This window comes from Lynx canadensis, chromosome E2 (assembly GCF_007474595.2).
Source record: "Lynx canadensis isolate LIC74 chromosome E2, mLynCan4.pri.v2, whole genome shotgun sequence".
NCBI lineage: Eukaryota > Metazoa > Chordata > Mammalia > Carnivora > Felidae > Lynx > Lynx canadensis.
In genome coordinates this window covers 10419272-10443638 of record NC_044317.1, presented here as the reverse complement: position 1 = coordinate 10443638, position 24367 = coordinate 10419272, and the positions used below count along the sequence as shown (strand labels likewise).

General features: G+C 42.8%; 1 protein-coding gene across 1 annotated transcript in view; it reads right to left on the bottom strand.

The window, feature by feature from the left end:
* The window catches only part of ADAMTS18 (ADAM metallopeptidase with thrombospondin type 1 motif 18), a 139600-nt gene that overhangs the window by 49269 nt on the left and 65964 nt on the right, over window positions 1-24367 (bottom strand). Inside the window, exons 5-12 of the mRNA XM_030299518.1 lie at window positions 23605-23798; window positions 23260-23343; window positions 21203-21362; window positions 19742-19847; window positions 17197-17334; window positions 14968-15121; window positions 6635-6730; window positions 1881-2029 (exon numbers count right to left, since the gene is read on the bottom strand). Coding sequence (XP_030155378.1) covers window positions 1881-2029; window positions 6635-6730; window positions 14968-15121; window positions 17197-17334; window positions 19742-19847; window positions 21203-21362; window positions 23260-23343; window positions 23605-23798 — 1081 coding nt within the window. The remainder of the gene's footprint in view (window positions 1-1880; window positions 2030-6634; window positions 6731-14967; window positions 15122-17196; window positions 17335-19741; window positions 19848-21202; window positions 21363-23259; window positions 23344-23604; window positions 23799-24367) is intronic.

Sequence of the window (24367 nt, the reverse complement as noted above, 5' to 3'; positions counted from 1 at the left end):
TCTTGGGAAAATACCGAGATTGTAAAGTGTTGTGATGTATGAAAACCAGATCCATGAAATAGGCTGAAAAAATGAAAAGCAATAGAATGATTTTAGGAATTCTATCCAAGATATGGGCTACATTCAAAGTACGAGGAGGGTGGTTTTAATAATCTGGTGTAAGCTGTAAATGCATCACAAGCCTGTCTACCGTCACACCTAGTTACCGGGTCTTGGATAAGCCAGCGAGTTTCAAATGGGGATGGCTTTGCCCCTAGAGGACATTGGCCCCCTCTAGTGCCTGGAGACACAGGGTTGTTGGGGGAGCGGCAGTCATCCTACTGACATCTGGTGGGTAGAGGCCGGGCCGCTGCCCAACATCCTGCCGTGTGCTGGACAAACCCCATAACAGAGATTTTCCAGCCTCAAGCGTCAAGAGTGCCGAAGTTGAAAAATCCTGCATCTGCCTGCTATCCCAAATTGCTACCCAGCAAACCATGGTCAAGGTGTCTTCCGACCCTTTCTTTTATCTTGGAACAAACTGGCCTCTTGATCCAGCGCAGATTGCTAACTCGGATGAGATACCAGGTCTCTTTAAAACTTCCCTTTTGCTCCCTCTCGCTTTCCCAGTTTTACCAAGGAGGAATCCAGAGCAGGGACAGTACGCTGCCTATGGCCACACAGCTGGAAAGACGCAGGGCCAGGAGGCGAACCTCGGGTCCTGGGATTAGGAGCCTGGGTTCTTGACCTTCAAGCTACACCACCACTCGAACAGTGCTGGAAAACGAAATCTGTTTTCCCAGGACCCATCACATTCTTCTCTCTCTACCACATTCTCCAAAATCCAATTTCACCGGTAACGCCTCTCTCCACCCCCTCCCCCTTGCTTTTGAGGACTCACCCTCTGCTACCCTGTGCTCCCGATGAGTTCAGGATGAAGGTGGTAAAAGCCACACAGAGCCCGGGTCCTTGTGCTGGACGCCCATTGCATGCTCCCCAGTATGTCAGGCATTCTACAGACCCAGTTCTAATCCCCACACCCCCAAAACTTCAGAGGTAGGTAGTATTATCTCCAATTTATACGTAAGCCCAGGTTCAGAGTTCAAGTGAACTCCCCAAAGTCACACAGTTAATAAATGGCAGACCCAGGATTTGCAGTCTGAGCTCTCGCTCTCAAACCCAGTCTCTCTCTACATCACTGTGGCAATCAGGAAATGTACATCTCACACGCATTTCACGTGGGAATTAGAGCAGATAAAACGAACATAAAACCGCCTTCGTTTTCAAAGAATACAGACGGCGGTTCAGAATCCCAGCGAGGGTGCCTGCAGGTGGCCAGGGACCAATCTCAGGCTGTAGCCCTCGTGATTAGTCCTCCTGGTGCTCTGTTTTAAGAAAGTTGAATTTGTTGTCAATATCTTAACAATCGGGAAATTTCACACACATTTTTTTTTTTTTTGGACTTCTGGTTTCTCTTGAAAAGTCAGGCAGATCTGTCAACACGTGTTGATGTACATTCCTGCAAGGCAAAAATCAGCATATTTTCCCCAGTTCATCAGTTTGACACACACACACACACACACACACATTCCGCTGGCCAAGCTTCTCTGGTCTACATCACAGGCATTTGATCGTGTGACCGTGTGGCTCTCATTTAGATTCAGAAAGTAGCTCAGACTACTGAGCTGAGTCTCTGATCGGCGTCATATTCACGCACAGAGTAACTCCTTGCTTGCTGTTAAGTTCCTGACCGCTTCACCCCTTTCGATGCAAACAGTAAAATCCTAGTTGATTGCTATTAACCAGAGGGAAGAAAACACTTCCCAACAGTATGTAAGCAGAACAAAACAAAAACAGTACATTCTTGCCTTACAAATACTGATTTTCTGTTGCAGCCTTACTTGGGGTTATTGCAGTGTCTCTCTTGATACTTGACTCCGCCACCACAAGTTCGGGAACACTCGGACCACTTCGACCAGGCGGACCACTGGCCATGGACGGGCCGGGGCCCGTGATCCCCAAACTTTACGCACTGGCCTTGCCGACACCACTGTGAAAAGAACGTGTGACATGTTTCTTGTCAGAGTCCGCCTGGGAAAGGGCAAGGAGGTGTAGACACCTGTTCGTGAACAGGAAAAACGAGTATGGGGGCCAAAGGGAGAACGCAGGACACCTCGAGAGCGCTTCACGAACACCCGGTCACTCTGCATTTATTGCATGCGTTTTGAAAGGCTGACATCTAGCGAAGACCGGTCTGTCACCAGCCGGCCGAGTAGTACATGCTTTGTGAGCTGTCGAGGTGACGTGTTCAGATAAGATTCCACCCAAGGGCCAAGGGAGAGCTCGCAGGCACAGTGACAAGGGTGCCTCCCCCCCGACCTTTAGACACAAGGCTGCTTAAAGAACAATGTGGATCATTCACTCAAGGAGAACCGGTTTTTTAGGTCCTAACACAGAATTTATCATTCTGATTACTCATCATAAAAACAGACATTTTTGTTTATCCCCAGCCATCCCTACAGAGCACGTCTTATGAAACAGACTAGCTCTCCGTCCACACGCATTGTGCTTTTAGGTAACACCCTTTGACCTTACGGCTGTGTGAAAGGCTCCTACTCCAGACCCTGAGCCGATGACTTTGAACTCTCTGAGTGTCTTTTATGAATTAGCTCTGGGTCTTTCATTTGCCAACGCTCTGGTCAAGCCAGGGCGAGAGAGCTGTTTTCTGTGCTAACCTTTCCTTCTATTTTCCTTTGTGATACATTCCAGGCTTTGCCGGTCATCTCTGTCCTTGGGACTGCTTGAGCCTCTCGTAGTGGTTTTATGCCTGTGGTGCTTTTATTATGAGCAAGTTCTGCATGACTTAGTGTAACTGCACACTTTCCTGAAAGCCTCTGCCACGAGATCCAGCGGGTTGAGGTTTGGACCGTGCCAGCTTCTGCCGAAGAGTGAGGGTTGAGTCGCAGAATTATGGGAGAGCTGTTTGACTTTCCAAGTCCTCGCTTTTCCCCTGGGATACATGTGGCTTCTCGGCTGTTTATTGAGTTGCTAGTGCACTGTGCCTGGGTGAAGATACTGCTTCCTTCCTTCGATTCTTGCTGGGTGCGGATTAATTCTTGTGTTTTTAATTTGTCTTTGCCCCGGATTAATTTCACAGTCTGCCTGAAATCACAGAACACTGTTGAGAACTTTCAGGGGGAAAGCAGTTGGTTAGTAGAGGATTTTGTCTACTGTAAGCAGGAATCAGAATCTATCCTCCCAGGAATCCCCCGGGGCCGGGACTCTCCCCGGCTGAGCCCAGTGGCTGAGACAAAAAAACAACAGCCAACAAGAGAAACAGTTCCAGTTTACGAAGTTGCTTCTAGGTGCCGGAAATGGTACAGGAACGGGGAGAGAAGGACTTCCCATGCAGGGTCTAACATAATCCTCCCAAGGTGCTACGGAGTTAATAACTATTTCTGGATGAGAGAAACGTAGCAAGGAAATACTAACGCAGCACCACGGAGATGGAGACTTCACTTAAACTCAGTAACCAAAGCTCCTCAACAGGATACGGATCCTTCGCGCCTCAGAGGCAAACGGTCCACCGATGTATCTTAACCCTGGTTTCTTTTTTTAAGAAATGTGTTTTGGGGCGCCTGGGTGGCAGTCGGTTAAGCGTCCGACTTCAGCCAGGTCACGATCTCGCGGTCCGTGAGTTCGAGCCCCGCATCAGGCTCTGGGCTGATGGCTCAGAGCCTGGAGCCTGTTTCCGATTCTGTGTCTCCCTCTCTCTCTGCCCCTCCCCCGTTCATGCTCTGTCTCTCTCTGTCCCAAAAATAAATAAACGTTGAAAAAAAAAAAAAAAAAAAGAAATGTGTTTTAAGATCCATTCCAAACCTTCAATTAATTTAACTTTACTTCACTATTTTTCCGAGTATTGTCTTAGGTTGCTAACGGATTGTTTCCTTCGGCTTGTCCATTCGGTATAGAAAACAGGAATAAATATATAAATGCAACGCACACCGACACACCCTCTTTGGATCTAACTGCAGAGGCTTTTAGGAAAGTGTGCAGTTATGCTAAGTCATGCAGAGGTTGCTCATAATATACACACACACATATATATATATATATATATATGGACACACACATGCATAATCCACATATACGTATAAAATTCTACACACATAATTTAGCTATCCATCTATATACATATACTGATATATACTTCTTCTAATTTCAAATTGAACGGCCAGATCTGGGCAGACACCTTTCCTGACAGATACCAAGCATGAGCCTTTCTTTCCTTCTCCACATAAGTAGATAAAAGTATGTGGCTTTTCATATCCTCACACGTTTACAGAAGATTCATGGTACAAAAGTCACCGAATGACCAGGGACGAGATAGGGAGGGAGAAGGATTGGGTCACGTTCCAGTTATAAAGGAACACGTGAACACAACATGGAATAGTTGCTAATCCGTAGGACACTCGAGATAAAGCGTAAGACATGCTTATGCTTATAAGAGCCCTGGCCTCATGGAGTTCACAGTCTCGCGAAGAGTCAGTTTCATCCCCCCGTGGAGGAAGAGTACCACGTACGTAGATGCAGTGGTAACCATACCGGTGTGATGATGGATGGAGCTCATCTAAATGCTTTCTGTGCTGGGGACCCTCAGAGTCGAGGGCGTTCCCCCACTATTGAGAACTGCAGTCTGGTCTTCTAAAATAATGATGGGGGTGGGAGTGGCACTAGGACATCTGTTTTCGAACTTCTGGCTTGAACTGTCTCAGGTTACAGTAACTAAAATCTAACCCGGGGCATTTTCAGCCCCATGGAACTAGATCCCTGGTGTATTTATGAAATAAAAACCTTAGGAGCGCTTGGGTGGCTCAGTCGGTTGAGTGTCCGACTTCAGCTCAGGTCACGATCTTACAGTATGTGAGTTCAAGCCCCGGGTCGGGCTCTGGGCTAACAGCTCAGAGCTTGCAGCCTGCTTCGGATCCTGGCTCCCTCTCTCTCTCTCTCTGCCCCTCCCCCGCTCATGCTCTCTCTCACTCTCAAAATAAACATTAAAAAAAATTTTTTTTAATGTGAAACCTATGCCATTTGACACTTACTTTCCTCATTTCTTATATCCATTTTTTTCTTGCACATCCCTCTTATGATTAATGCTGTTGCCTTCATAATCAGAATATACCCACTAATCCTTGAGGTGCAAGTCCTAAATTTTGACGCTTTAAAAAATAAGAATGACTTCAGCACTACTTACATGTTCAATTAATGAATTCACTGCTTTCCCTTACCACACCTAAAACAACTCCATGCATATTTTCAGTGAGAACCCTTATTGGAATTTTCTAAGATGGGTATCTTGGGTGAAAAGTGGCATGTAATGCCTCCATGTTTTAAAGATTCATTTCCTTTAAACTCAAAGAGTTAAAAAAAAATGCAAATCTTCTAAAAGATGCTGAGTGACTTAATATCAGAAAGCATTCTCTGAACATTCATTAATTTTCAGGTCCTGTATCTCTACCTTCATGGTCAATCTCTCACTGAATGTCTCTCCCATCCAACTGAGGAACTTCCATTCAAATCCCAGCATCCGTCGTGGTGTACCCACTCACTGTACTTCTTTCTAAGTGCACACCTAATTCTGAGCATCGACAGTAAGTAGGTGCTTAAAGAAGGTATGTTTCAAAAGACGGTCAGAGTTATTGGCTTCTGCACAGGTAGCTCCCCCCACTAGACTGAGTTCTTGAAGACATAAAACTGAATTGTGTTTATCTTTGTAACCCCCGAGCCTCCTGTCTCTGATATCTAGTAGTCAATAAATTATTGCACGAATGAGTTCACTTTAAATGACCGAGTCTTCTATACAGGCTCGTGCTGCCTTGACAGACCCAAAAACAGAGATCAAAGAACCTGGAATATCTCCATGCTCCCCTCTTTCATAGCTTCTTGGTTGCGATCTTTCAAAGGAATGCCCCAAATCTGGACCATTTCCTGCTACGTCAAGTGCACCTGTCCTCCAGACATTAGCGGGGAAGGAGGAAAAAACCCAGGAACTAATATATGAATGTTCTTCACTCAAAACACAGAAATCTCCCATAATCTCCCATATTGGAGACGATTCTTTAGATTGACGGTATTTGCTGGCTCAAGGATTTCTGGTACACCCTAGATGGAGATGCAGCTTATCCTTTGCTAGGAATCCCTCTAAGTGATGGGACTCCAGTGAGCATGTCAGAAGCCCAACGATAGGTCCTGGGAGGTGAGCAGTAGGGGCCTTTATCAGGGTAGAGTCCTTCCTTCGCTACTAAACAGGACATCTGCTCCTTGAAGCTCTTCTATACTGAATCAAGTTTAACACAAACAGTATACAATAAAATCCACCAGCTTGCTGAAATAGAAATATTTCATCTAAAAATGGAAACCAAAGGCAAAAAGAAAAAAAATCACCCTAAACACTTGAGCCAACTGGGTTATATTAGCACTGAGTTTTTATAATAACTGCTTAAATAATGCTGATTAATTTAAAGAGTAGTCAGAAAATGTATGCAGCAGCCAAGGTACTCCATTCTGAAGTTACAGTACAGATAATTTGTACAATGGTTTGTTTCTACATGTTATCATGTTTCCAGAACTAGAGACTAACAAGTATGCAGTTTACCATACTCAAGCCACAAACGGTCCCTTCTGCCGCGGGCATGAACTTGGTCTCACACCTGTGACCCACTCGGTGGCACCAAAGGGACTTGCAAATGTCCTGAAAGAAAAGAAGAAGCTGGTAAGGGTGTCAATACAATAAAAATGCAAATATCCAAAGTCTTTTGTATACGATATCATATTTTGAGGCAGCTGGAATGGGACATTGTCCAGGAAGCGGAGGCAAGTGACGTCGGGAGCGGCCAGGTAACCGGTAAATACGCTGTAGCAAATGTACAAGCAGGAAGTTTCCGCACTGCCGACATGGGTGTTTGGTAATGACGGGGAGGTAACGACAGTTCATTTAGGGACCATTTGGCTTGAAACCAAGAGACCTGGTTTGTAATGACAACTACCACCACCATGAGTGACACAAAAGAAGCCCAAACTGGAATCAAGCACAACGGATTCAGATCCTCGCCCCCGAATTCGAGGTTCCCGGCCCTAGGGACATGTTACGGAAGGGTCTGAAGTGTGGTTTTCTCAACTGTGGAGATGATGATCGAAGCACCTCTTTCCTCTGGAGGGTTGTTCTCAAGGGTAAATGATGTAAATGATCATCACCAGCGTCCTTATCTTTATAGTAATTTTCAAGCATTTCAGCAATTTTCACACGAGAGCATCAAATAGCTTAACTCTCATGCTAGACTGTGGCAGGCAGAACACCGTCCCCCAAAAATGACCACATCCCTACCACTGGTGCTTGTGACTTTGCGCATTTACGTAGCAAAGGAGAATTAAAGGTGCAGATGCAATCAGGGTTGCAGTTGACCTTGAGGTGGGGAGACTATCTTCGATTTTCCAGATGGGCCCAAGACAACCACAGGGACCCTTGAAGAGGGCAGGGGAAGATAGAAGAGAGTCAGAGGGAGGACAGCGTGAGGAGGGCCAAGGTGGATGTTGCTGCTTGGAAGGCGGAGGATGGGGCCGCTGAGCCAAGGAATGAAGGAGGCCTGTAGAAGCTGGAGAAGGCAAGAAAATGGCTTCTCTTCTAGAGCTTCCAGGAGGGCCACAAGCCTGCCGACACTTGATTTTAGCCCAGCGGCACTTACTTCATGTGTCCACCTCCAGAAATGTAAGAAAATAAACGTGTGTTGCTTTAAGTCATTAAGTTCATGGAAAGTTATTAGAGCGGTCATAGGAAACTAATACTAACACCATTTAGTGGTGCTCACTAAACGAATTCCGCACATAAACTAATTTAGATGAGGGAACTGAACGAGCTATTGACATTTCAAAGCCGCCAAGTCACACAGCTGGTAAGTGGCAAAGGCCAGACTCCAACTGGCCTGATTCCAGCCAGCGTCCTTGACCACTACTCTGGGCTTGGATTTGCCATTAATGGAGGTTGGAAAGCTCTCAGCTTCTCTGGGCCTCAGTTACCTACCTATGAAATAAGGCAACGGAACCAGATTCCTTCCAGCTCAAACAGCTAAAGTTGCTCTTCAGAATTATGTCATTAATAGAATGTCAAAATCATGAAATGTCAAAATGATTCCATTTCGTTTGCCACATTCTATTTACTGGGATAGAAGTGTGAATGCATACAATTTGGGGGAAAACATGAACCACCAGGGAGGAAACAAAATGATTTTTGCGGTCACTCGGTGTAACCCTGAAGAGTCAATTAACCGGGCACCCAATCCCCCAAGCATTCTAGCTTGTATCGATTTCATGGTTGGAAAATATGGCAAGGACACGCTTAGGCGTTATTTCACACACAAAAAGTTTTCCACAGAACAAGGAAAGAAAATGGAGGGAAACCAGAGATCTGTGCAGGGAGCCTGATCATGTGAACCAAAAAAATCCTTCCCCTCCGCAAAAGAGAAGGGAAGGGTGTTCGGGACTCCGCTCGGGAACACCACCAGCAGGAGCCCCACACTGGTGCCACACATACCACTTTCAAATCTCAAAACAGCTCATAAGACACGATATGTCAATGTTTCCCACAGAAGGGGACCTGGCCACTGACATTAGTAGAAAGCATAAGGCAGTCTGCCAACGAGTGAATCAACTTCATCATCTCCGCGAGCCCTTACATGTGTCACCCCGGGCCTGAGGGAACAACTTAATGTGGAAAAAGAGTCCATATCAAAATGGAGAAATAGGAGGTCACCATTGAAACAAAGCCACAGTCTGAGAGGCTCTCAGAATTAAACTGTTTTCCCCCTTACAGCCAGCAGGAAGCCATAACCCACACCCCTAGCCTATGTGGCCACCGCCAAAACGACCTTGGGACAGACCGAAGCAAAGGCGACCCAGATTCCACAGCCCGATGCCAAGCCACAGGGCTAAGAAAAAGGGGCAGCTGGAGAAGACCAGGAAAATAAGGCAAAACACAAAAACACAGGATTCCAGAGTGAAATCAGACGGGCTGTATGAACATGTTATTTCTTTTGTGGTGAAGTACATAAGTCAAACGTAATTATAGCCAACTACATGCTTTGACGACCTTGAGAACCCTCTGAGAAAGCTCCCCTTCAAAGTAAACAGAAATGGGAGTTTGCACTTTTTTGCTTCTCTTCCTTCTTTATTTTCCCCAGCATATTCAACTAACTTTTCCTTATCTGTAATTCCCCAGACTTAAGTCATAATTTAAGGGAGAAAGAATTAACCACAGAGACTCCAAGATCTCATGCTGCCTGGATGTGATTTTTAAGGAGACTCTCAATACTATACTCTGTCCTGTCATCGTTGACCGTGTTGTCCTGTTGTATTCTAAAGATTCCGAAAGATGCCCCTTCGAGCGAAACCTGAGGTGCTAAAAACGTTAGTGGTCTTTGCGAATCAAATTTCATAACGCCCTTAACACATCTGAAACAGAATTCCCCATCTTTCCCCCCAAACCTGAGTCATGTTCAGCCTCTTCCAGCTCATGACATGACCCCTCCAGACTTCCGACTGCTCAACCAAAAGCCCTAGAGTCCTCCTTGACTCCTCTTGTTCTCCCAGGTAAGTCAGCCACTCCTGCTTTCTTGAGGAGGGATGAGAAGGGGAGAGAGGCATAATCGTCCACTTTATGGAAATGGGAGTGCTAAAGAAATGTCAGCTTTGATTGCCATTCTGATTTCAGTAAATGACTCCTGGGTATCTGCCAACATGGTGGGCACATGCTAGGCCCTACAGATACTGTCCATCCACTGAGGCAAGAGACATACCTCATCAGCTATAACATAGTATCACAAGTTTATGATGGTGACATAAAGGGTACAGATGGAGGCCGGGGGAAAGGAATGTTTCAGTCTCCTTGGGGAAAATAGGAGGTAACGCTTGTGCTGGAATCTTTGACAACAGTAGAAGATGATTAGGTATTTGCCACATGGGTGGCCGTGCAGCGTGCTAGGCGGGGAGACATATACACAAAGACCTATAGACACGAAAGCAGAAACGGCTTGAAAAAAATACAAGGACATGAAGATAGCTGAACCCCAAGTCCGTGGGGGAAGTTAGTAAAATGTGAAACCTGAGGTAGGAAATTTATTAGATTACAAAGCAGGTACAATTTACTGATTACACTTAGATTTAGATCCTTAGGGAGTTTCTCTTTCTTTTCCATTCTTTCATCCCAATGTCGAATTCTTTTTTTACATGATAATTTTTAAAATAAAATTGGAAAATTTTTAAAATTTTCTACATTAGAAGTCTAATGGATGTGTAACACTAAACATATTAGTTTTAGGTGTACAACATAATGATTCGATATTCGTACGTATTACAAAAGATCGCTAATAAGTCCATCTGTCCCCACATATTTTTACAATTTTATTTTCTTGTGATGAGGAAAATTTTCTTTTCTTTTCGTGTGATGAGCAGACAAGATCTGCTCTCGGGCCAACTTTCATATATGCGCTATAATATTCACTATACTCACCATGATGTACATGGAATCTCCAGGACTTACTCTCTAGAACTTTGTACCTTTTGACGACCTCTGAGCATTATGAGGTCCGATTCTTGAAACCAGAAATGCATGCCCATCCTACTATATTTGACATGTCTCTTCTTTCAGAGGAAATGTTCTCTGAGGTGATGAGCCTAAAAATATTCACTAGAATTCATACCTTCCCTATCATTTCTATTCTGCTTCAAACCCGCTCAGTGCATCTGTAAATGAACATGAATGGACCTCCTGCTACGTGACAGTGACCGATGGCTGCTGAGATACAGGGTGCAGGTTGCTCATTTCTAACTTAGAAAAATAAGCCACACTGGAAGCACTGACCAGAGTCTCTTCCGGAGCCTGGAGCATTCTGGCAGACGGCACCTACTCCCTCGCTGTCAGTCAGCGGCTAATATGTGTTTAATAACCAGAGGCGTGTTCCCTCCAGTTGCTGTGGAGGTGACCCTCCCTTACGTCTGTCCAAATAATGTGGACCCACCAGCCCAATCTAACCAACTCATTTTCCTGAACACTTTGAAAGGGAACAGAGATCAAGCTTGGCGTGAAGACACCGACGGCTGGCAGAAGATGAGACAGGTAAGAAAGACAGCCAGCTCCAGGCTCAGACAAGGAAGCCGAGAAAACCCTGATTAGCTGTACCAACAGATGCACCCACACAACTACCAGGGAAGAACTATCCCTATCCTCACCTTACAGATGTGGACACAAAGGCTGAGGGAGGTTAAGCCATCTGACCCGGGTTCTAGGACACGGTCGAATAAGGTTTTAAACTTTCAGGTCCACCTAACTCCAAAAGCCAGATGGTTTGTGTGTGTGTGTGTGTGTGTGTGTGTGTGTGTGTGTGTGAAACTGACGACTGCCTAAGTCAGCAGTTCTCAACCCTGAGCAAGCATCAGAATCACATAGAGCCCCTGTTCAGGCATAGGTTGCCAGGTCCTACCCCCACACTTTCTTACGCTTCAGGACTGGAATGAGACCTGAGCGTTTGCACTTCTAACAAGTTCCAGGGGATGCTGATAATTGCATGCGGTTCCAAAGACACTTGAGAAAGTTTTTGAGTGTGCGTGCTTCTAACTCATGCAAAACTGCCTTTCCGGCAGGGCGGGGGGTGCATAAAGATTTTTTAAAAAGGCAGTGAGAATAGGTCTGAAAGGGAAAGCAATGACAGGACCTTGAAGACACCGAAAACAAAATGCCATTACTTCTCCTGAGCTGCCAGATGTGGGTCTGAACTGTTCAGACCAGCAGGACAAACGGGAAATTTGCTTGTTTTGGAAGCCCCACCCACTTAGGGGAGGCAGGAAAGATCTGTGATTCTCAGAGGTAATGCCACGGTTCAAGTTACAAGCAGGTATTTGCCCCCTAGGCTGTGGGGGGGGGGGGGAAACATTCAGCATTCTCGAACAGTCTTACCTCCTGGTCTTCCCAAATTGCTCCCGTAAGCAAATCTCTACCCCCTGGGCATTCCCATCTCTGTGACTTTCTCATTTTTTTAAAAAAATATTTTTAAATGTTTATTATTTTAAGAAAGAGAGAAACAGAGAGAGAGAGCAGGGGAGGGGCAGAGAAAGAGGGTGACAGAATTCCAAGCAGGTTCTGCACTGTCAGGGCAGAGCCCGACACAGGGCTCGAACCCACTAACGGTGAGATCATGACCTGAGTCAAAATCCAGAGTCAGACACTTAACTCACTGAGCCCCTCCGCCTTCCTCATTCAATTCAGACTTTTAGTTTGCAGTTTCCATTTCCCTTTGCCCCGGTTCCCGAGGAAGACCATCCCACTGAGGTGCTGTCTCTCTGAAAACTATGGTACAGTTCCAGAAAAATATCTGTAAATGAAGAATGGCTATTTAAGCGCTGCACACTCTCTGACAGAGAACAAGCACCCCACAAATGTTTGCTGAATGTAGGATCTTGAAGGAATGGTAGTCATTTTTAAAACTTCCTTTATGTTTGCAAAGAAAATCAAACTCGTTACCAATTGCGGATTCGCTGCATAGTAAGCGTTTAATAAACGTGTGATTAATGAATGGGGGTAAGCTCGCGAAACCTTTAAGAATGAAGCGAAAGGAGAGTCAGACAAACTTTGTCAACAGGATGAACATCTATCAACTCCTGCCAAACACGTCAACTTAACAGACAATTAGAGACAGTTATAGATTTATTTATTTATTTTTTAATGTTTATTTATATTTGAAAGAGAAAGAGAGAGAGGGAGAGAGAGAGACAGTGCATAAACAGGGGAGGGCCAGAGAGAGATGGAGACAGAATCCAAAGCAGGCTCCAGGCTCTGAGCTGTCAGCACAGAGCCTGATGTGGGGCTCGAACTCAGAACAGTGAGATCATGACCTGAGCCAAAGTCAGACGTTCAACTGACTGAGCCACCTAGGTGCCCCTGCAGTCGTAAATTTATTAATGTGCACAGGATACATCGGCATTTGCCAAAGTAAGTCCCATGGACCATGGAGGATACACCAAAAATATTGTGGACGGTGGGTGGATAAACTTTTCTAACAATTACGCATTTAAAGAGCATTAGAAAAATAAGTAATCTCCTATCAAACCTGTGATTCAGTGGTTACTTTTTTACGACTGGACTTAGAGATTTGGGTGTGAGATGATTTATTAGAAAAGCAACACATGCGTAATAATACAGAGATACACCGCCACGAATAAAGGTGATTATTAATCACTGAATGTCGCTGTCAATGACTGAAGCTGAGGAAACACTGATATTAACTCGGGAGAAGGAAGCGTAACATTAGTGTGAATGCTGTGCCTTGTTTGAAAGTTTTGAGGGTTGGGGCACATGGAATACACATTCCCTGAGCTCCATGTTAAAAAAAAAAAAAAAAAAGATAAGTCTCATTTCAAAAGGTCTTTGTGAAGACTGAGGAAAAATAAAAGAAGTCTCAAAGTAGAATGCCATATGTGGAGCAGAGGCTCCGGAGGCAATTGCTGGAAGGGATGGTGGCCACAGAAGAGGGAGAAGAAAAGAGGAGGGATGGAAAGGGCGGGGGATAGGAAGACGGCACGGAAAAGGAGCTATAAATCTTTGTCATTTCCCTATTTCCAGATACCTAGGATTTCCATGCTTCTGTCTGTTCTTTCTTTTTTTTAAAGAATTTTTTAAGTTTATTTATTCGTTTTGAGAGAGAGCAAGTATGGGGAAATAGATTCCACTTACATAAATAAGTTAGAAAAAAGCTCAGGGCAGAAAGCCACCACCACAGGGCAAAAATGCCCGAGATTACCTAGCGAGATATTGTAATGGGATGACGAGTAACTTGTCATATCACCTGCAGGAAATTACTTTCCATCTGGTGCCAATGTACCTTGACCACAAACTCACTGGTCTCCCAGACCCTTCGCTTCTTACACAAGCTAATGATTACTGTCTGATTGTTTTCTCAACATTTCACGTGTGTAAGATCTTGTTTTCTTCACATTCATGATGAAGGTAATATCTTGTGAGCTCAATAACTATGGACATGAAACCCCTGCTTGGGGCTCTTGTCTCCTCCCACACATTAGCCTCTCCCGTATTCAATTCTGCACCTGCTCTCTTGCTGGACAAGAGAGAACTCCAGACTCATAGTCTGTGACAAGTAAGTGTGAGCATGGGAGGGGCAGAGAGAGAGGGAGAGAGAGAATAAGAAGCAGGCTCTGTGAGCTGTCAGCATGGAGCCCTATGTGGGGCTCGATGGCACGAATCATGAGATCATGACCTGAGCTGAAATCAAGAGGCTGCAGCTTAACCGACTGAGCCACTCAGGTGCCCCTCCATGCTTCTCTTTGGATACTAGGGGAAAAACCTTAAAACTGATTCTACTTTGTATTGATGTTGAGATTGTCAGTGCTAGAGTTCCTGAGCAAGTGTTCCAATGTGTCTCCCATTTCTACATCCTGGACTTTTGGGTTTTCCCATCTATGTTTCTCGTCATGTGGAAGGGAAGACCTAACACGCGAAAAAGTTGGCTGCTAACAGTTTTCACATTCCATAGAGGCATATGTATCTATTTTGAGGTGGTGATGATTTTAAATGTATCACATTTAAGGGAAATGAACACAGCAATAAGAAACAGAATGATAAGAGGTAGGTAAACGCTATTGTACCCAGATTTACTACTTGTGATAAAACCCTCATCTGCACAGGAGTAATTTTCTTCCCAGGATGCAGTCAGAAGGTATTTAAACCAGGCATGGTCTACAGGGGATAAGCCTGGACAATTCATCGACAGTAAAACTGCCACTTAATTATCATGCCAAGAAGCTGACATTTTAGAGATAACCCAGACTCTAACCCTTGGCCTCGCAAACCAAATGTTTATACTTCTGGTAGGGGCACAGACACATTGCAGAATCTTAACGTGAGGTTGAAATCACAAGCAAACATACCTTCACAAAACCAAGGCTACATAACTTGGCTTTTGCTCCAAATTGCCACTTGCACTGTGTGTCGGCATCATAAATCTGTCCTGGTAGTTTGTCTGGATACTTATACTGTCCTGTTTGCTTGGGCTCGTCCACCAGGCACCCAGCCTGAGGTGTGCTGCAGGAAAAAAAAAAAAAAAAAATCCTGGTTAACTCCTGTGTTTACCTGTGATCTTTCCACAAAAGCAGTACACCTCTCAATGCATTCATACAAAGAAACATAGAACATGGCTAAACATATAGGTCATACTTAAAGTTAAAATGTTTATTTTTTCCAGGGTGTGAGTCCTGTCCTGTCTAAGATGGAATTTACACAGCTATGGAAGGTTTCACCTGGTAAAGGAATTATAGCTGTCCAAGTGATTTGATTTGGCCTGCTAGATGGCAAAGATGCGTATATTTGAAAACTCTCCCCAACAATCTCATGCAACAACATTCAACAAGTTTTTATTGGGTGCCTACTGTGTGGTGAACATTAGGTTAAACGCTAAAGGTACAGAATAAACTAGACAGAGACAGTATCTATTTTCACGGAGTTGAACGTCACGCTGTGTTGTTTTATATATATATATAATTATATATATATATATAAAAATAATGGGGCAGTGGTCAAGACGTACTTTACCTCAAATAATCTTTACAAGGTTTTTGTAAGCATCGTGAGAAAGAATTGGGGCACTACGCAGAACAATTCCCCCAAGTGTGCTCAACTGGGATGTGTAAAAAAAAAAAATCAATCTTGATGGCATGGATATTGTTAAAAAAACACCTTTCCGCCACTCAACTTAAGTGGTTAAACTATGATATCGTTAAACTATGATGTCAAACAGCATGGTGGTTCAGTATGACTTTGGAGGCGGACAGATGGGAATCCAAGTCAACCATGAGACCGAAGAGCAACTGTGACATACACCATTACTGACGACAATGTGCTTAACCCGGCAGAGTAATAAGCATTTCGAGTCAGCTGTTATCATCATCATCACCAACATTTAACGATATCATATGAATGACAGAAATTCAATCTGTATTAAGTTGGCCTTGATTAATATTCATTGATTCCACTCTCCCATGAGAGAAAAGATAATTTGAAGCCCCAAATTATAAACTTAAAACTAATAAGAAAATCTTCCATTTGATAAAACTTATCATTGGCAAAAGGCTTGTCAAATTTTTCCTGTTCTTTAGGACGTCGTTTGGCTAGACATCTTTACATTTAATCAGCTTTGCCTGTTGTGTATCACAAATTCCATAAACACTTGCAAATAGTGTGTAATAGTATAGGTTTAAAAGAAGAGTATCAGTATTATCAATTCCCAAAGAAACCTTGTTCGTTTCCCTAACATTTGGTCAAAGGGAAATGGGATTAGAACCTGAGTGTTCTTGTGAGTCAACATAGCATGATGAGATATGTAACAACAACTAGAAGGCTATCCTAATTACAAAGGTCAAATATATATATATATCAAATAATATATATATTATTGCTGAACAAAATTAAAGGAAACTTCAAAGAGTTCCACCTTTGGGTCATGTAATATGAATCACATAGTGATACCTTCCTAACTCCCATTTTACTAATGCCATGTAGGAGTTTTGAATTATCCAAGAGATTTTATATGACTATTGCCTCCTCTGGATGGCTTTTGGACATACAGCTAGCTCATGGCCATTTCAAGCAAAATAGCTAAGCAAGCCAATATTCCACTCATTGTAAAACATGCACACCGCTTTAACACGTGTAATACTATTATGATCAAACTGATCACATTAAAATAATTAGTCACAGTAAAATGTGTATCTAGCAACCTCTGGAGGTCATAAAGGGGAGATAGTTATAAGCATAGATCTTAGAATCAGAGCAGACCTCGGTGTGTGTTTTACGTCCACACCTCACCAGCTATAGGATGTTAAACAACACAATTAGCCTCTCTAGGACTCCATTTCCTTAACTGGAGAATGAGGATCCTAGCAGGATTGCTATGAGGACTGAATAAGGCAACATGTGCAGAGCACTTAGCACAGAATTAGACCTTCAATGTATTTTTTCAACAGCAATAATGATGACCATATCACCACCACCACGACCACCATCATCATCATCCCCAGAGTATTTATTTTAAACATCTGTTGAGCGCTGTTTTCTGTCACCACTCCAACCTGGGGAAGACCCCTGGCTTTACTTTGTCTTACCTAAGGAATTTCTTGAGATACTGCCGGCTGCACGAAGACCAGGAAAACACCCCATTGTTTCCTGTCAGTGTGGGAGACATGATATTGCCTTCAGCCTTCCTACAGGGATTGCCTTCCCCATCGTGAATCATGCCGAAGCTGAAACAAATGGAGGAAACAAAAACAGAAAGCTTTCTGTGACCCATTTTCCAAATTATAATCAAAAGAAGACGCATTGACATCCCATGAACCCAAGTGAGAGAAAGAATTATCTTTCTTCTGCAAGAAAAAACCAAAATGAGTTACTATGTATCACTGACCTTTGAACAACAGAGGGGTTAAGGGCACTGACCCTCCCCACCTCAACTGAAAATTCCAGTGTAACTTCCACCTGCCCCCAAACTTACCTACTAAGAGCGTACCGCTGACTGGAAGCCTTATCAATAACTTAAGGCCAATTAACGCATGTTTTGTATAGTAGAAGTATTATATACTGTAGTCTTACAATCAAGTAAGAGAAAAGAAAATGTTACTAAAAAAAGTCATAAGGAAAATATATTTACAGTACTGTACTGTATTTATTGACAAGAGTCCACATCGAAGTAGACCTGTACGCGGTTCAAACCAATGTTAACTGCAGTGCTGTAAAGTTCACGTAGCAAAGTCTAAAGAATGCTAAGGGCTTTGTTCTATTGTGCCTTGGCCACAAAACCAAAGAACGGTATGTCTGCTTTCGTGTAAGGACGAGAAACTTTTGGTCAAGATGTCGAAGCTAAACTAAAATGATGGGAGAATCCAATTCTTTTATTTCCAACACCAAATTGTTTTCTTGCCACCAATTGTGAAACTGTGGTAAGGAAGTTCAGGGTCAGGAGGAGATAGGAGCAGAAACAAATTCAGACCTATGTTTGACATTCCTATTTATTTCCTGCTCTGTACAAAGGGGCCTTGCGCCTACCGGGCATTTTTGCACCTCTGTTCACAGTAAAATGGGTTCATTCATATCTTGCGAAGAACGTGGTTGCACACATACATAAAATGTTGGGAAGCCATTGGGTAATGGTAACGGTCAGGATTCAAATTTTCAAGATAATATGCTCATAGGAGACACTAGCACCAAAATATTTGAATATAAAGTATAGCCGTGAAGTAGGTAATTTTTGCTTTAATTAAAAAAGATTTTGGCGGGGGGGGCACCTGGGTGGCTCAGTCGGTTGAGCATCAGCTTCGGCTCAGGTCCTGATCTCACAGTCCATAAGTTCGAGCCCCGCATCGGGCTCTGTGCTGACAGTTCGGAGCCTGGAGCCTGCTTCAGATTCTGTATCTCCCTCTCTCTGACCCTCCCTCGTTCATGCTCTCTGTCTCAAAAATAAATATTTAAAAAAAATTTTTTTATTATTTATTATTTTGAGAGAGAGACCGAGCACAAGTGGAGAAGGGGAAGAGAGAGAAGGAGAACCAGAATTCCAAGCAGGCTCCAGGCTCTGGGCTATCAGTACAGAGCCTGACACGGGGCTGTAACTCACAGACCGAGAGATCACGACCTGAGCCAAAATCAGACGCTTACCCAACTAAGCTACCTAGGTGCCCCTGCTTTTATTTTTAAGTCAGAAATTAATCAATGCTCTGAAAATGAGCATTCAATATAAATGGTGAATATGAGACACACACGCAAACACTCCTAAACTCAAACTCCAAAGAGCATGCCCTTTGAAATAGTCATCTTGTAAAGCAGTGTGCTTATTCCAATGTGGATGCTACTGTTCAAGCAACGTTTGAAAATTCTCTGTAGAACTGCACTGGCACCAGATGCCTTGTAAATTCAGCTCACGACTCTTAGGTTTCTCATTGCTCATTTCGAACTCTAGTCTCACAAAAGAAAGATTTACTAACACCAACGAAAAGAATATTAAGTACATGCAGTGACACCGACTACAAGAATATCCGGTGTGGGCATCACAAGTCTTTGAACAATTAACATGCTGTTACGGTCTGGAAATGTATGTATCTCCATGATTATTTCCTTGGCGTAATGAACTAAAGGTATCTTCACTGCAGCAAAACATGGAAGAAATTCCTAAAAGACCAGAGGAGCCGTTAGAGGACTAGTCCATTTATGCACACAATGTAATTCTGTGCAGCCACGAAATGTTGTTTGAAAAGAGCCACGTCAACAATGACTGGCCTTTATTGAGTTCCCCTTACGGCCCGGTACAATTCTTTTTGTATTCTTGTATTTTTTTAATGTTTGTTTATTTTTGAGAGAGAGAGAGACAGAGAGCTCAAGCAGGGGAGGGACAAAGAGAAAGACACAAAATCCGAAGCAGGCTCCAGGCTCTGAGCTGTCAGCACAGAGCCTGATGTGGGGCTCAAAGCCACGAACCGCAAGATCACGACCTGAGCTAAAATCAGACCTTTAACTGACTGATCCAGCCGGGCGCCCGTGGTCCAGTACTAGCCTAAGCTGTACCCTGGATTTATCCTACCTATTCTACCATTCTAGCGGAATGCCAATGACTTGCCCAACCAGTCCTCATATAAAGTGGTGAATCAAGGGGTCACTTACTTGTGCCCTGACTCATGAGCAATGGTGAAGGCCAGGCCAAGCCCTGTGTCCTCATTGATGGTACAACTTCGGTACTTACTGCACATTCCACTGATGGGGGCAAACCCTAAAGAGAGACCATTTTCAAATGTTAGTCCAAAGGGACCATATACAGACACCCGATGTCTTATGGCTTCAAAGTGTTCTACACAGTTTTAGTTTAATTGATTAATGTAATTAATTTTAGTTTAAGTGATTAATGTACTTAAATTTTTTTGCAGGAAACGAACTAGAGGCATATGGCTCTCTGTCCTGCCCAGATAAATAAATTCAGTATTCAGCATTTTCCTTCCTTTTAAAAGATATTGTCATCAACCGATCCTCCTCATAACCCTGTGAGGTATGAATATTATCATTTCTGTTTCATATATAGAATAGTAAGCTACTGAACATTTACATGCCTTATCTAAGTTTGTTATTTGGGTCAGAGCAACCACTAAAATCATAGCTAGCCCAATACAAAACATCCACTTAACAGTGGCATTAGCATCAAAGCTCAAGGTATATTTTCTAGGACAACATACGTCCTGGTCTTTCTCTGAAGCAGGTAGCACAAAAAGGCCTGAACAACGTCAACGGATTAAGTGCATTATTCTCCTGTTCTCTATAATGTGAAAAATGCTTCTGTTTTCAAAAACGACTTCCTGCCAACAACAGCTAAAAACTCATTCCAGCCAGTGCTTGATTCTATCTGGAACCACACTGTGGTGTTAAATGTCTTTCTTCCCAGTTCTGGGTCCTCATAAGCAGTAGAACAGGCTCATGGCTATGTACCCAGTATAGGCTATGTACCCAGTTAGTGTCACGTGCACACTTGTGGGTCAACTGCACCCACCTTGCTGCTATGAGGTCCGTGAGATGATGCGAGAAACCCAGCCTATCATCACCATCACCACCATCACAATGATCTAGATGATCATTGATCCATCAAAAATAACTGGGGAGTCCCTACTGTATGCAATGGAACATACTAGAAAATGCAGTATAGAGTCCTTACTCAGTGTCTAGTGCAAATATAGAAAAGATGCGTTCCTTTCTAAAGGATGTGTAACTTTCTAAAGGATGGACTGCTAACTAGGGGCAGAGCTATGTACCATGAAGAACAGTCAAATTCTCTTCAGCTATCCAGTTCTGCAGTCACGATGCTTAGAGAATAAACCACAACTAGGCTAGTTAAACCATTTATCTCAATGGTCATCAATAGAGTTAATAAAGAAAAATACAAAACAAATAAAGGAAACGAGCACACCATTCTACACTGACTTCGGTTGAATAGAACAACATTCACCAGATGGTACAGTGAACATAGTCCGCCATTTAAATATTAAGTCTCCTTATTAAGGGTCCTAAGGGCTACCCAGCCAGTAGAAAGTTTCCTTACTGTTTTCGCAGGTGTGAGTGAAGCATCCATTCATACCATACCTAGAGTGTCACATGGTTCATTCTTCCAGGAACAAATGTCAAATCCCGTGAGGAGGATGGCATGGTCATGCCTCTTGCCATTCTTTCCAGTGAGGGCGGACTGCCATTGACAGAAACTATTCAGAGACTGGTCTGCATGATGGTTGATCAATAATCCTCCCTATGGGAAACCCACACAAATCAGAGCATGAATGTGTCTCAGAGGCAAGAACGTTGAATCATTCCATTTGTACGGGCAAACACAGAAACATCATGCTTCTGGGGAGAAAGGTCAGTAAAGGAAAATACTTGAGCCAAGGTTGGAGACAAGTTAAAAAAAAAAAAAAACAACCCTAAAGCTATTCAGGTAAATGCTCACAACATTTCAAGCCGCTACAGAGTTTTAGTAGTATACTTTATGACCAATTCTCTATCTACAAAAAAATCAAATAACCTGGCATCAGTTAGGAATCTCTAGGTTCATTTCATGCTAATATCACCTTTACACAACTGTTATAGCTTTTTATAACAGTTAGATTATATATATATTTTATATATATAGTTAGATTATTATATATATTTTATATAAGTTAGATTATAACTTATAATCTAATTATAAGTTAATGGTGATAAAGTTCAACGCTCTCTTCAATAGAGCATGAGGAAGGTAGTGACCACAGCTTATTCACGCCTACGTCACCATTTCCAGCAAAGGGCTTGACACATCATAGATTAAAATCAATCCATCCATCAGTCAATAAAATGAAAGCTCAGTGAACGGATGTAGAAACAAATAGTTATAAGATTCTGAGGGGGTAAGACAGAATCTGTCTTAACATAATTATTTACCAAAATCTGTCCTTACAACTACTGACTTGGGTCAAGTGGAGGGTTTTTAGACTAGGTCTTTAATTATCTGTGAATTAGGATGCCTCTGGCTTCAATGTCCTTGGGCGAAGTATAAGTGGTAGGTTAAAGACACGAGTGTCTCTCAACAACACACACCCTCCTTTCTACCTTTCTAAAATTCCAAGAGCAATGTGACAGGTTGTTAACCTCTGCAGCTCTACACACCTGGACCATTAGATTAATTTTCGTTTGTCTCCGACTCCTTGCTTTGTACATTAATTACTGGGGTTACAGATGAAGAGGAGAAGCCACAGGGGACTTAAAAAATGGTTTGAGTGGTAATCCCCATCTCAGAAAAATACAGTTTCAGCATAGAAACACTACAAAGCAGTGGGAGCCATGCAATTAACACGTTATTATATGGTCTGGTTTTATAATTTACCCCATACCTGTGTCCTGCACCTCAAGGTAATCAATTCAAGGGCAGCTAAATATTCCTTATTTATTCTCTGGAGATGGTGCTGGGGAGACAGTAGGTTTACTGCAAGAATTTTCTGGTGACTTATTCTCAGTGTATTTTTCTTTTTTTTTTTTTTCAATTTTTTTTTAACGTTTTATTTATTTTTGAGACAGAGAGAGAGCATGAACGGGGGAGGAGCAGACAGAGAGGGAGACACAGAATCGGAAGCAGGCTCCAGGCTCTGAGCCGTCAGCCCAGAGCCCGACACGAAGCTCGAACTCACGGACCGCGAGATCGTAACCTGAGCTGAAGTCGGACGTTTAACCGACTGAGCCACCCAAGCGCCCCTCTCAGTGTATTTTCAAAATATGCTTTGACCTCAACCTGCAATTACCTAGCATGTCCAAGATCCAAAATCCAACTAACCCTTAAAGCTATTATCAAATGCACCTTCCCTGTGAAGCCTACATAATATTTGTATTTTTATATATAATTTAATGTTGATATTACACAAGCATATTCAATCATACGTATGTGTCATTGTATACATACATAGACACCATATATATTTACAGATAAGTAATTATTTGGTGATGTTCTAGTTAAGTACACAACCCTGTTTGATTGTACTTTCTTTGAGGGCAGGGTCAGCATATTTTCCAGCTTGAATTTCTAGTGACTAGTTCTTGGATCAGCACATAGTAGGTATTCAATAAGTATATTCTGAATGGCAGAATGAATTAAGAAATAAGTGAAGTTTGGCACGTACAGGTTCTTGTTCCAGAAGAATGAGGCTCACCACAACAATGTTGATATCACTCCCAATGGTCCCATCTTTAAATAGGCTAGAAACCTGTTGGAACAATTGAAATCAAACAAAAATAAACAAAATCTGAAAATTTCCCAAACTCTGTATCAATCAGACATGTTCGTAAGTATACAGGCTTCAGTTTTACCAAATATATATACACATGAAGCCAATTTCCTCAAAACTCATTTTTTTTTCAATATAATAATGTAGCTATATCTGCTATTCAATCACACAAGGACATTCTATGATTTTTAGCCTGATTTGGAGAACCAGGATGGCTGGAGTCCGGACAAACTCCCTTACCATGTTCATGACTGTGAGAATGTACGTGGTGACATTTGCCTTGCCATGTTTTTCCACCATTTTCTTGTCTGCTACTACAAGGGTTTCCACATTTAGGCCCTTTTGTGACTTTCCAGCTGATCTTCTGGGTCGCCCTGTACTCCCGTATTCATCAAACCTGAGATAGGTGTCCTCCGTGGGAGGCTTAGGGGCATCTACAATGAACAGAAGAGCATTTGGAAGGGATTATCAGTAGAGAACATCTGCATGAGATAGACAGAAATCTCAACAAGGGGAGGAGAGAGTCTAGGTAACCAACACTTGACTGATCTGCTAAATAATGTCTTTGGTGCTTGTCCCGGGGCTTTGCCCTTAGTTTGCGAAGAAAGGTTCATTCAGTAGAAGTTGGTGGATGGATGGATTCAATAAGTCAAAAATACTCAATGAGTTAAAAAAAAAATACACAACCAAACAATCTACAAATCTAGTTGGTACAGATCAAGAAAAATCAATTTTATCAAGAGTCTTTAAAAACAGATAATGCTCATTTTATTTTACTAACAAAACACTGCAGAAGTAGACATTATCCTTTGCATCTGAATTCCTAACACCTCATATACTTTCTAAATAAAATTTAGAAATATATGTCCAATAGGACATTATCCGCGTCTAATACCCCTGTCTCATCAATACAAACTTTAAGGGGTCAATAAGGACTCCTTGACCTAATATTGAGTTACTTATTGGGGAAACAGCATAGTCAGAGGTGAAATTTAAAATGATA